This window comes from Ischnura elegans, chromosome 8 (genome assembly GCF_921293095.1).
Source record: "Ischnura elegans chromosome 8, ioIscEleg1.1, whole genome shotgun sequence".
Classification (NCBI taxonomy): Eukaryota; Metazoa; Arthropoda; class Insecta; order Odonata; family Coenagrionidae; genus Ischnura; species Ischnura elegans.
Genome location: NC_060253.1, coordinates 15185027 through 15199587, shown reverse-complemented (window position 1 = coordinate 15199587; position 14561 = coordinate 15185027). Strand labels below are relative to the sequence as shown.

Genomic DNA, 14561 nt, shown 5'->3' with positions numbered 1-14561 from the left:
ATATAAAAATGCGATACTTGAAGGAAGATAATTCACAGTGTCCGGCGATATCTGGTGGAAATGTTTTTTATATCCATGAGAATAAAATAAAATGGTAAACTTCCACACAATTTTATTTACTAAGTACCGACCCGGTTTCGACACGTAGTATCAAGTTGGAAAGCTGAATTGGTACCTTGATAATGACTTTACGTATCGAAACCGGGTCGGTACTTTGTAAATAAAATTGTGTGGAAGTTTACCATTTTATTTATCTTGTCAATTGTACCGATACTTGAAGAATTTTCGTAAATTCTAGTTCTTTGTAAATAAGGAAATTTTAATTCTCGTAAAACGATATATTCTTGTCATAACATATCGATACCATTTTAAGTGCTGCGCGAATGCTGAAAAGGTCCAAGTGAAATATTCATTATCCCCAAAGTCATTTCAAAGAGGTTAGATACTTAATATATACGGTTCAAACGCATACATTTTCCACCGCAAAAAACATCCAGTAAGCGGGGATTTAAGTATGCATGTTGATCCATAAATAATTATAAGCGTTATATGCATGCATCAACCATGTTTTCGTAATATAAGTTCTTATTAGACCGTCGCGTCGTCCACATTTCAAATATGTAGTTACTCAATCGAAATTAAACCTTTCCTAAATGATAATTTCATCACTGAAACCTCGTAATTAAATACCAATGTCATCAACAGAATAAAATAATACGGAAGCACTATCGATAGCCGGTTCTAGCTGGTGCTTAAGTAGTTAACGGTTGTCCTGCCCACATGGGAAAATGATTTTTTTCAAGCGGTGGAAGCTTTCAAATTACGAAGAGAAGCATATTGTCATTTTGAAAACCTTTAGCAAGGACAATTTGATCAGCCACATAATGAAATACGTTGGTCAAACAAAAATTTTTATTTGAAGGATAGGCGGAAGGCAAGAACGGTTGAGTTAGACCGAGATACGTAGAAAAGAAGTTCAAGGATGTAAAGCGAGAGAATTACTTAGGTGTTAAAAGATTAGCTCAGTTAAGCGGCGTCAAATTAATCTTAGGATTGATGACTGTTGATGGTGATGATGGATAGGTGCTCAACAATACTATTGACCTTAGCAATTGCGGACGCTCTCTTAAAATGAGACCTGTATGATACAGGGTTCTTCATTTTCAAAAATTCGTATCCATTCAAGTACAACTCCAAAATGAACGAACTTAATACCAATGAACAAAGAAAGTTTCAAATATGTTGGCCAAGCAGCCATCGCTGGTCAGATTTAACATTAAAACATTGCCATATTTATAATTAGTAAAAACTAAACAATTATTCAAACTTTTTTCAATATATAAAATTAAATTGATATCACACATTATGAAAAAATAAATATGAAGTTTTGAGAATAGATCCATCATTTAGAATATCCCAATACATTAGAATATAATAATTCTCATCATAACACTTCCGAGATAATACGGGGTCTCGGAGGACCCGAAAATCACGGAATTGAAATAAAGTATTAATTCTATGCCACACACAGTATATATTCCATGTCTTCCTGCATTTACATTCCATTTTTATTACGGAATTGAAAGGAATTTTTCTATTTTAATTTTGTACAATAAATTTTGTGTTTTAATGGGCTACCAAAGTAACCCACTCAGCCATTTTTCCTTGAACTTCTACAAAAATGTCTTATCGTGTAACTATTGCAATACAGTCCCCCCTTTCTCCTAGTTATTAAATTGACCTCAAAATTTTATTCAAAGTATTTCACCAAAGGTTATACTTCCGTGTGCTCCGGAAGGCATCAAAGCTCCAAGTGGAGGAACTTTGAAGACCTTATCAAAGCAAATTTCTGAAGGAATAAATTCTTCTCTCATTTTTATCTAGCATGGTTCAACTTAAACAGTGTCTTCTATAACTGGGAGCGATGAATCTATAAAGTCACTTCCACGACACTTGGCTTCATCTCACGTGCGCGGAAATGTAGAAATTCAAATGTGATGCATCATTCCTTTTGGGTTTACAAAAATCACCCTGTTCCCTGCTATGCCCGGAGCCCGGAGTGCAACAGAGTACGCGCGGGGCAAATTGGGACGTCTTGTCGCATCAAAGTCGGATGACATGAATGGGGTTTGCTGTGTGTTGAACGCATCCGAATGTCGCCTTACAAAACATTCACTTGCGGAGGGGATCCAGAGAGACTTCAACTAGAAAATACATCTCGCAAAATCGTCAAGAGGTGAAGCTTATGCATACAAAGGGGCCGATCACAAGGAGCAGCTATCATTCCGAAAATGATCGTCGTGAAGTACCTAGAGTGAGTGGATTGAACAGCAATCTAGTGAAAATAATATCAGCGCGCAATAGCTATGAAAGAAAGCATCATATGAGTGGCTAGATTAGCTATTTCAAAAGATATTTCACGAAGCAAGGGTGTACCGGGACGAAAATAAATCCATAAAAAGAAGTAATAATTTTGATGACCTTTCTACAATGTTTGCTAGAATGAAACGCTCCAGCAATAAATTAGAACATATATATCTTGTTTTTGATCTCTGGTTTATGCTTAAAAAATATGATCATGTATAAAAAGAAACATATTTTCCGACCTTTCGCATTATAATAAAACAGTATTTTCAACCGATTGTATTAAGTAATTATTAAGTTATATTATATAAATTATTATATGGAGTATTTAAGAAAGGTTGGTAGATATTGGTAGAAAATAAAACAAATTTTATAATTGGGGGTTCAAACCATTAAAAAAAATTAGCCATAAAAATTGCTATAAAAAAAGTACTGAAATAGATAATTTTAGTAAAATTGTTGCAAATTGTTGACAAAAATATTGTTGCATAGAAACTACAAAATAAACTAAATAACTGCATCAAAGGTACGTCATTTCAATTATCTTAACTGGTTTTAAAAATTTAAATCAATTTAATTATGTCATGAAATTGCGTCAACGAATTCAATCAACCGATTATATGACTTCTTTCATGCGGTTCTCAAATAATCGAAAGATTCGTAGACTCAGCAGTCTACGAGAACGATTTCCTCTGCAGGTAAAGCAATGTTTTGCAATGGGCACTTGGTACTATTTCAGACTGAAGTTATTCAATTTTTCTTTAACGTAGCAAGGCGTTCTCTGAGCTATTATACTGATTCAAATGATGTCTCTCGTTAAAATAAAAAATAAAGCATTCAGAGGCCTATTTTCACGGCCATTGAACTTGATATGAGGATACCCTCTGGTAGCTTTTATACTGGGTGCCCTAATTCTTCGATCATATTTCGGTACTTTATCATCAAAGCAAGGCTCCTTGCAGTTGTTATGAATACTTTGATGAAACCGGAGGTCCAAGTAATTGTTCGTCGACTTGTTTTTGTCAATGAATTATGAGACATTTGATTCACTTACTGGTTCTGTTCATATATGATGATGATGATAAAAATTCGAACCAATTCTAAGATGGAATGTTTGAGAAAGGTTTTTAACATTCGAAGAAAATAAAACTTACAATTCCACGATAGGGATGCAAATCAATTTTTACATTAAGTAGCTGTAAAAATTTGTTATAAATGGACTGACATAGGTGTTTTAAGCAAAATATATTGCAACGTAATTAATAAATATTAATATCTATGAGGATGAGTCTAATAAAATCTAATTTATCAGTCCAAATACTTAGAACGAATTAATGGCGAATGACCGACCAAGTTTTATGTAATACTAGCTGACCCGGCGGACTTCGTACCCCCTAACAATCAATGAACTAACAGTTTAGTTACACATTTTTAAATCAAGAGCGGCTGTATCGTTTATAACCATGTTTATTATAATAAAATAATATACTAATTCAATAAAACTACGTAAATGAGCATGAAAATAGCTTAAGAAATTTTGGGCATTGTAGTTTTATAAAGCAGTTAATGAAATAAAAATTATACGCATTCACTTTCTGGCTATTTGATGCTGGCTTTTAACCGTAAAAAAAAGTTTTTAAGTCCAAGTCTGTTGCGTACACTTAGCCCGTTCACGGGGCAGGTTAACACAACGCCAGACCGACGCTTGACTGATGCTCAAAATCGTGTAAGAAAAGCCCCTATGAAGCAGCAGCATTCGTATCAAATGACTTTAGGCGCGCCAGTTACAGTATCTCTGTTTGGAAAAAATGCACTACGTAAACGCACTTCGGTGTGTCCTACACATTCGGGTTTAATGTAGTGCGTCAAGCACCTTATGATAAACAACAGTTTTTCTTTTATCAGGTGCAATATAAAACAGATGACGCTAAATAAATATGGCGAAGCGAAGCAGTGACGCAGCGAGGGGGGTTTTGGGGGGTAAAACCTCCCCAAGAGCTCAGAGAACTTATTTATAAAAAACTTTGTTACTAATATTAGGGGGACGGATAGGTAACAAACAAAACATATTTAACTATTCACACAGCCGCAAAATCCGCTATGTTGAACCATTTATCTTGAAAAAATGTCTGGGGGAGGGCCCCCACACCTCTCGCTTACCTTAGCGAGTTTTCCATACCCTAAAGACCCGTAGTATTAGCTGCGCCCTTGAAGCGAAGGAAGAAATACAGCGGATGGTTTACCGACTCGTAAACATAGCAGGTTTAATTTACCATGAGAAAATCATGGGTTTTTATTAGCACATGAGCACAAACATCACTAAAACTGAAAGACTGACCATGCGATTTGTTAATCGTTATCGCGAATGCAACACTACTTGGAAATTGAATACATTTAAGCTCAAAAGGGCATATATGTTGGGATCATGGAAAGATGAGGAATGAGAACTCCCTCATCTTTGAGTTTTCCTTTGAGTAAAGTCGCGTGAGTCACATTCATTATCAATTTTTTAAATAACCAAACGCGTTCCGTTGGATAGCTATGGTGAGTTTAGGTTTCGAAATAACATGAACACAGAGCCTTCCTTTAGCTGTTAATCGTGCCGTGGTAAGCAAGGTACGTCCAAGGACTTTATATATTCAGTTAGATGGTTGGTGACTTCGTCTTCGTTTATTACTCAGTTAAAAGATTTGAATTCATGCAGAGTACCAATTATTTGATCCTGATTTACCTAGTTTGAGTGATCCACATCTTCGTTCTAGGCCGTCGAAATTGCTCACTCAATCAATCATTTTTGATTTTTGTGGTGATCAATCATATTCTGGAACTCTTTGTTGATGAGCTCACCTTCCAAAAAGAAATTGCAAATATTCGGAGAAAGTGTAATCAAACTGCTCGATTCCTCGACAGGAACACGGACATTACCTTTTGTCAACAATTGCTTGGAGATTTGTTTACAAACACGGTAGTGAAGAGTCAACTCGAGCTGGGCTTAAAATTAGCTAGAATTAAATATTTTAAATGCAATTTCAATATTTTGAATATATTTAGTAATTAAAATATTATATTGTTACGAAGTTCAGTTATTAAATGGGTAAAAACAAAACAAATAATTTAATTGGTAGTTTTGACCGACTTATCAATTGCTGTTGCGTTGCTAACTCCTAAAAACATATTGTTAGAAAGAGATGAATTTTTTTTGTGAAATTATCCTTTTTTTAATGGCCTATATGTTAACCCCGCCTGAGACGAATCCAAAGAACCAAATCTCATTGAAATCGGTGCAGCCGTTCTCGAGTTATAAGTGTTCTAACTAACACCTTTTTCGACTTTCTTTTATATATATAGATTTATTACGTTTTTGACATCTTCTTTTTATTTAAGGAGGAACCATCATTTCAAACATGCCCGAAAACCTTCCCTTATTTTGACATATGTTGTTGCTCATTATTTTTTCTATCGAATAGTGAAAAAATATTACTATGTCACCGGCCATTTAAGAAAGATTTATGGATTTGAAAATGACGGATTTCCACCTTGAAATACATTGTCTTTATGGGAGAATGATGACCTTCCCTTGTAAAACATTTTTTATCTCAAATTTGGCCCGAAATTTATCGTTGAAAAATTAGCACAGCATAGAATAGACATCGATGCTTAATATATGTATTTTTTTAGAAGGGGTTACCGATATGTTAGCGCCAGTATTTAAGTTTAAAGAACATACTTCCGGTTTTCTGCAGAGCGAGCAGCCATTATGCGGCGGAGGTAGTGGCAACGTTGCAAATATACGGAGGTTAAATATGAAGAGCGATATTGCACCTGTCGACCGCTGCATAATTCCAGTGAATTGGATTTTTCGGAGTCATTTTTATACTTATTCATTAAGCGAATATTCAGTTCATCTCGAAACGTGCTATACACCGAAGTATGAAATTTATCAGTGCTGGTTGTTAAAGTAATTCCTATATGCGACTACATTTTATTAAACATGCGAATAATCATGACCGGAATTCAATACATCCCTTGAAATTGTCGGCGTATCGCTTCAAAAGCGAAAATGATAGAATATAATGAGACTTGCGATAGTTTATCTGTTCTTCTGAATACTACTTCAAATTTTTTTACGTTTATTTCGAAAAATATGCATCGTTTTCAACTTGTAGAAAATACTTATTTAAATAGAAGTTCTAAGCGTAAGTAGAAAATCTAGCGCATTATTTATTTAATCATCAGTTTAATTGATATCAAATGTCTAGAATAAGGTGTACAGGTAAATGAATATACCACGAGACAAGCATATTGCCGTTGGGTACCGACTATGTAGTATTTGGAAATACAACTTCGCGAACGTACTAATTAATCGAATACTCACCCATGTAATTCTTCGAAAGTATAAAATAAAATAGACAAGAGTACTTCCTTTTTCACTGACCAAACAATTTACTTTGATACGTTTTCCAAAGGCCCAATTAACATATTTTGAAAAAACAACAGTAAATACATTTACCTATTCATGAAGTCATTGCAGGAGGATAAAAATTAGGATGCATTCCTGAACAATCGATGGCAGCTGACATAAGTGAGTCCGTAGAAGTTGCAATGCCAGCCTTCCAAATTTACTGAAACTTCGGCACTAGGAACAAGTATTATTTAATTATCCTGATACTAATGATTCGAATTACATTTGGGTTATAACTGACACATTAGTTTCTAATTTTCACTAATCAACTCCTTATTAATAGTATGGATGAGGCTATTGAATGGAAAATCTACAAAGAAATAAACATTAAAGAGCTTTGTGTCAGTCATTCGACAGGGACTTTAATCTTCATAAATCAAGACATAAACATTGATTATTTAAACAATGATGGACACTTTATGTTGGGAAATATTGCAAAAATTAAAAATGCACGTAAACGATTCGGTATCCTTCAACAGATGCACTCGTTGAAATCGCTTCGATGGAAATGATGGATTCACTTTCGGCCATATTTCGTTTCCTCAAATAATCCAAGCTCTTACCTTTACCTTCAGACACAAATTTGCCTTTAAATCGGCATAAAGACGCCATCACTTCAGCCCAAAGGTATATTTAATAAGTTAAGGCTAAGTAAAAGGGATAATAAAACGAGTAATATTGTCACAATGCAACGTAACTCTACTAGGTAACGTAAACAAACAAAGGTGCTCAACCGCTGTGAAACTACGATATGTTGGCAGCGTTGTCAAGTTGGTGGTCAGCAATTATAAATAAACCATTTTTCCAAATTAGGTTGAAATTAACAGAGATAAAGGTCTCATTAGTTAAGTTCATTTTATTCATCACAAATGATGTAGTTATAAAGCTTTACTGTATTTCCAGAGAAAGTACTTAAATTCTTCCGATACCTAAGAGTCAATATAACAGCCATTCTTCATATAACTAGATTATTCCATTTTAAGTAAAATTCATGCATTGTACATCTATTTTGATTGATTTAGCATTACTTTTAATTTTTATGAATGACTAATTTAGCGATTTTAACTCGTTGTTATCGAGTTTATCTAACTAATGAAAGTAGTATTTAGAAGCGCAGGTTCCTCCTTAAATGTAAAAATTTTACGTTTAGCCAATTTATTTTTTAAAATTCTTACCGATGTTCCTGAAATTAATATTTTCAATGCTCAAAATTAAATAAAAATATGAGCACTAAGATGAATGAACAATTGAAAAATTAATATTACAGCGAAAAAAGCTTTTTTTTAATAAATGATCTAAATTATAAGAGTTCATATTAAAAAAATCATTATTCTGTTCAATACCGAGCAACCAGATACATGAAAAAGAAAATTCAACGTAAAAAAAATGAGGCACGTAATATTTGATCACAGTTTCGTTTGTAATATCAAGCGATGGAAAAGGACCTCTCTCAAGTGAAAGAGAATGTATTTGGAAGTTATTAAGAGGGGGCGGAGAGAAGTGTAGAAAGCGGAAGGAGAGAAGAGCATGTAAATGGCAGCGGAGTCAGCTCGGCCGTTTTCCACGAGGATGAATATGGATTCGAAGTTTGTTGGGTGGGCGAGGGAAAATCCGAACGCGGAGCGTTTCCTCATTGCATTAAATTTCCATACGGGCATTTGATGGACTGCTCCCCAAAATGGGGGCTTCATTGAAAGAGAATTAGTGCAAGCAATTGGAAACTAAAAAGAGCTCGGGTCCCAGCTGGATGGCGTTTCAATTTAACCCTGATTTCGAAACGAGTGGAAAGCGTCGGAATTAATAGGCAAAGGCAGGACGAGGGAAAGGAGCAGTTCACTGCACAGAATAGGAAAGAATATATAACAACAAATTGAGAGTACATAATTTTCAAAACCCACGAATTTATTCTAACAAACAAGAATAAAATAAAATACCCTACCCAAGGTCTCTTGATATAATTTTACAGATAAAAGACTACATTTTGAAAACCGAAAATATGGTGCACATTCATTTTACTTTAGTCTGGAGTTATACTAATTCATCACCATATATTTGAGATTTTAACTGCTGTATTTCAACGTATATATAAGTAGGTTGGAAGCCAAGGGGTACAAGTTATTTTTTTTCTCTACACAGAATTAGGTACATGAATTAGGTATAGAAAGCAAACGAGATCAATTAGATGTTTAGCAGTGCATTTGAGTTTCCAGTCGATGTCAGCACAGAACTGAGACACACTCGTATCCCCTGGCAACCAATTTTTGTGTATTTATTCCAAAAATTAACTTTACTTAAATATGTTTAGAATAAAAATCACTTGCACCCCTTGGCTTCTCACCACCTAATTTAAGAATTTGATTTTGAAGGTTGAAAGTGATGCGCACCTCGCTTTGCTTTTGAACACTCAGTCTTAAATCTGTTAAAAAACGTGAGACCTTGGAAAAGGCTTATTTGGTTGATTTTCTTCTTTTCACCAAGAATAAAAGCATGGGTTTTTCTATAATTTTTTATTTTACCATGATATCGTTTTTTTCCTTCCACTTCGTCTAACTCCTTTGTATAGTCTCCGAAATTTAAACTCTCCGTAAAACTTATTTCTTCACTCGAAATGTGGCATTATGGAGGATAATATTCACGACATCTTCGAAGTGGTAAAATGATTCAGCAATTTCATGATGTATAGACTACTAATATCGTGAAAGCATTGGTGAGAGTCATGCAGTGTAAAATTATTTATTTTGTAATTATTTAATTCTCAGACCACCGGATACAGCTCTTGTTGGCCATTTTGTACCGGGGTATTCAACGAATGTGATGAATAAACGTACACGAACAACACTTGCCCTGGATGAAGGAAACATACCCTGGCGGGGCTCGAACCCGCGACCTCTTATTTGGCAGGCGAAGACGTTACCCCGCCGCCACCGAGGCCGGCATGGTGTGTCTTCGGTACATCCGGAGCCATTCTTGAGCTGCAATGCGTGGCTATATTGCAATATTGCGTATCGAGAAAGAGACTTTGGAGCGGGATTTTGAATGAGGAACACCATCCACAGGAGTTTTATTTTACACTTTGAGTGCCGCCCGCTAATTTAAAGCCCTGCTGAAAAATCCGGGCAGTAAACTGGAAAAGTACCACGGGCGAAATATTACGCCTTCACGCAAAGTAAGTTAATGAAATAGAAAGACGTAATATTACGTCCATGGCAATCCTCAGAAGGATTAGCAGGACGTAATATTACGTCCATGGCACGAAAAGTGTTAAAAACAATTATGAGTTATAATAAATTATATGGTAATAAAATTGTCTTTAAATAGTAATTATCACTAAGATCGTTAAATTTTTCTCGGTCAAAACCTACCAGTGTTGATGATCGATCAGGTACCACTTTTGGCCCTAAACAAGATTTAACACCACCATCAATCCATTCAGCGTTTATTTTTACTCGGAAGTTGTAGATGTCAAATAAATGGAAACAGGCCAATCGCAGTGACAACTATTAAGTGTAAACGTACCTCCTCATCTCTAAGGCCGGATCAAAAAATAATTGCAATAAATTATCCATACGTAATACCGATTATGGTGAGAATTCTAATTACTCATAATTCAATGGCGGCGCATCCAAAAATATTAGCGCAGAAGCTAGACAAAGTAGCGCAAAAATTAGGTTAATTTTTCGATTTTTTATTTAACGAGAAAGTAAGCTTGGAAACTTAGAACTCGCAGGGAAGAATTGGCATTTTTCTTTGGTTACGAACAGCAATTTTTTTCACAGTGATTGAACACAGGAACAGTTTTATCAATAATGACGAAATATCATGTTTTGCTAAACATTTGAATCATTGTAAGCATTTTAGTAACTTTGATTTTGTTATTTTACATTACATAGACAAAGGGCAAAAGCTGGACTTGTACGAGAAATTTGAAATTGTTAATAGCCCGCATAATCTTTGTAACGATGAAGTGTATTCTACCCTATCGCCTCTTTTAACCCTGAACATTCCTGCCCGCTCTTAGATGTTTTTAATTCCTGACCTTCGCCAACACCCGCTCCTCTCCTGGTTGCTATGCCTTCTCTTCCTACCTCCCCGATTCACTGATTTACGTAATTCCTAGTCCCCCCCTCTCTTTCAAATACCTTCCCTATTACGCATCTTTTTAGTCAAACTGTCTCCCCCCTCCCTTGCTAGCCTTTCCACCCCACCTTCTCTTGCTGGACGGTATATATAGAACTTGGAAAGCCAAATTGGTACCTTGATAATGACTTTACGTATCGAAACCGGGTCGCTACTTTGGTAAATAAAATTGTGTGGAAGGTTACCATTTTATTTTATTCTCAATGTGTGCGGAAGTTGATAGTACTAGTTCTGCGGAAGAGTAATAGATGGCGTCAAGTCCACGCTAAATTTTTTATTGGAATGCCTTTAAACTGTTACGCTATTTTATCGCTAATTCTTATGTATTTGTTGCATTTTTCTCGAAAAATGGTCTTTACCGGTTGTGAGATTTTTGGAGAATGCTTTTCTTCCCCCCACCTCCAAATGGTGACATAATAATGCAAGAAAGAGAAAGAGAATGATTGGACGTTATAATTAAGCAATGAACTAACTTAATCAAATGTATCTTAAACATCCTCATTATTGATCTCTCCATTCCATTCGGGTTTTCACCGCGTCTGTTATGTTTTAGTGACAACAGTTTCGCAGTTAGCGTCTTCAGGTCGAAGGTGAGGAAACTCGGAAAATTTTTCCGCTTTTTATAGGCTAATGAATTTTCCGCATTATATAGGCGGCGGCGGCGCATGATCCGCTGCTGCTCTCTCATTGGTCGGTTGTCGGAGAAGTCTCTTCCATGCCATATGCAGGCTATAGCCTTGATCCCTGTTGAAATTCGCCGACGTTTTCGCTATCTCAATAGCTTCTCTGATCAGGCGAGGGAAGTATTTATTTTCTTTAGCTATTATCCTGGCGTCTTCAAAGAGTATGCTGTGTCCAAGTTCTCTCCAAGCATGCTCAGATATGGCTGAGAGTTGGTGCTGCTTGTTTTTAGTGGCCCCTCGATGTTCCTGCAATCGGACTTTCATTGATCTGCAAGTCTCGCCGATGTAATATTTACCGCATGAAAAAGGCACTCGATATATACCCTCGTAAAGGTCCATTGGGTGTTTGTCCTTCGCACCGGATAGTATGTCTGATATCGTTGTCATGCAATTGAAACGTGTTATTACGTTGTGTTTTGTGAGCATTCTGGCAATCTTTTCTGATGTACCCGCCACCAAGGGAATTGTGGCGTATGTTTCTGGATGCGGCCGGCTGTCTTCCTCAGAGGTCCTTTTCGGGGCTGCGTCTTTATTCTCCTGCTCCACAAATCTTCTATTCACCATGCTACTGCTGTAGCCATTCCTAACCAGCACTTCAATGAGATGCTTCTTCTCCGCAGATATAGTTTAGGAGGTGACTCGGTGTCTGAGATGGCATAGGCGCGATGTATTAGTGTTGCCACCAAGGAGATTTTTTGCCCTTGGTGGTGATGCGAAGAAGCGTTCAGGTAGCGATCAGTATGCGTCTTCTTTCTGTGAACGGCTAGGAGCCCATTTTTTCTTCTTTTTACCAAAACATCCAGGAAGGGAAGTTGACCATCATGTTCCATTTCCATGGTGAATTTGATAGCGTGGTGCTGCGAGTTCAGATGCTGTAGGAATTTCTGCAATTCTTCGGCGCCATGGGGCCAAATGATGAACGTGTCGTCAACGTATCTCAGCCAGAGCGATGGTTTCTTTTCGTACGACGCGATTGCCTTTTCTTCGAAATCCTCCATGAAAAGGTTCGCTACAACTGGAGATAGGGGAGACCCCATAGCTGCCCCCTCGGTTTGTTCGTAAAATTCTCCATTCCATAAGAGGTAGGAATTCCTTAGACAGTATTCCACAAATTTGGGAAAATCATTCGGGATGCCTTCAGAGGTGAGTCGTCGGATGATATCCACTGATTCTTGGATAGGGACGTTGGTAAACAGAGACACCACATCAAAACTGGCTATGATGTCTTCGTTTGTGACGGAGACCGTATTAAGAATATCAATAAAATGGGATGAGTTCTTCACATGCGATGAAGTCCGCCCAACGTATTCCTGGAGTAATTGGGCTAGATATTTGGATAGCCAGTAAGTCGATTTGACTCACAATCGGCATCAAAGGTAGGTTCTATTTGTGGATTTTTGGTATGCCGTATAATCTCGGTGGTTTCGCAGCCGAAGGTAGGAGGCCTCGTTGATATTCTTTTGGAATGGATGAACTCTTGATGATGGCTCTGGTGTTTCGTTCCAATTTGCTTGTTGGATCGGCCTTCATCTTTCTATAGGTTTGCTCCTGGAGAAGAGATGATATTTTCTTTTCGTAGTCTTCCGTTCGCATCAAAACAGCTGCGTTCCCTTTATCTGCGGGTAATATGAGAATATTACCATTGTCCTGGAGCTTTCTCAACGCTCGTCTCTCTGCTGCTGTTATGTTCGGTCTCGGTGGTCTTGATTTGCGGAGGATACTCCCCACGTCTTCCCTTATCTCATCTGCAATCGCTTTTGGCAGCTTCCGGATGGCGGATTCCACTCCGGTGATGATTTTTTCCTTCCGAATTGCCTTAGGAGCAATGACGAAGTTGAAACCTTTCGCTAGGATGCTTTCCGTGGCAAAATCCAAGGTTTCGTCCATTAGGTTGAATACGGAACGGCCCTTTTCAGGACCATGAACTGGATGTTGCCCGCTACTCAGTTTTTCAAATTTCTTAATCTGCGTTTCCCGTACTGTGGCTTGAGTGATGCGGGATGGCTCATAGATTATTTTGTAAATAGTATCCCAGTCGGCAGTGGTCAAGATATTGCTCAACTCCATATGAGCTTTGTAGATTTCCTTTGAGCAGAAGTGGAGGGCGCCACGAGTGTGGTGCACTCTTTCTCTAACAAATGCTTCGCTGGTGCGTCGGAGAATTCCCTTGGTAGCAGGCGTGTTGATATGGTGTTTGACGTTCACACAAGATGGCAAGGTGTTCGAGTCTCTGCAGCATTGGAGGAAGGCTAAAGAAGACATCAGCTTTACTCTCCTTTTCCGTAGTTTCTCGAAAATCCGTATCTTCCGATGAATCTCCTCCCCGTAGAGGCGAACAAACCTACATTATCCTCATTATTATTTATAATAATACTATCGAAACAACATAAATAGGACTAGGGTCAATAGTGATTCTGTTCAGTGTTCAACAGTTTCCTAACTCGGAAGGACAATCGTGTATTTAATTGAATAATTTCGTTTGATAAAATTCCGCAACATGAATGCAATTGGTACGTAATAGATAGATTGAGGAAAACTTGGTCAATGCATAAATAAACATAGAAAACGATTAATGAAACTTCATACGACAGAAAAAAACAGCCTTAACCGATGAGGAGGCGACAAATTGAATAACGAACTCAACTACGTCCATTAAAACCAATTATTTGTTAATACTTCGTGCACCAAAGCAATATTAGTTGAAATTCGTTTCTTTATCTGAAAACGTTCTTTTTTGCGACAGGCTTTTTTTTGTATTAGTCTTTCGTCACTGCCCAGAATTCATTTGATGCATGTTTACATTTGACCCGACTCCACATGCTCCCGGAAAAGTCATTCCTTTGAATAAACATGCGACCGAATCTCTTTTCCTCAATCCATTCCAATTCCGATTCGCGTTCTTTTGTGGGAACGGA

The 14561-nt window shown here is 37.1% G+C and overlaps 1 protein-coding gene across 1 annotated transcript; it reads right to left on the bottom strand.

Annotated features, from left to right (window-relative positions):
* Nucleotides 1-13029: 13029 nt before the first annotated feature.
* On the bottom strand, nucleotides 13030-13908 carry LOC124163773. Its single transcript, XM_046540856.1, has one exon. The coding sequence runs from the start codon at nucleotides 13906-13908 to the stop codon at nucleotides 13030-13032; it is 879 nt and encodes a 292-aa protein (XP_046396812.1).
* Nucleotides 13909-14561: the final 653 nt, after the last annotated feature.

Excerpts from the sequence above, each read along its gene's own strand:
- LOC124163773 (XM_046540856.1), bottom strand. The coding sequence starts at position 13,908 with ATGTCTTCTTTAGCCTTCCTCCAATGCTGCAGAGACTCGAACACCTTG.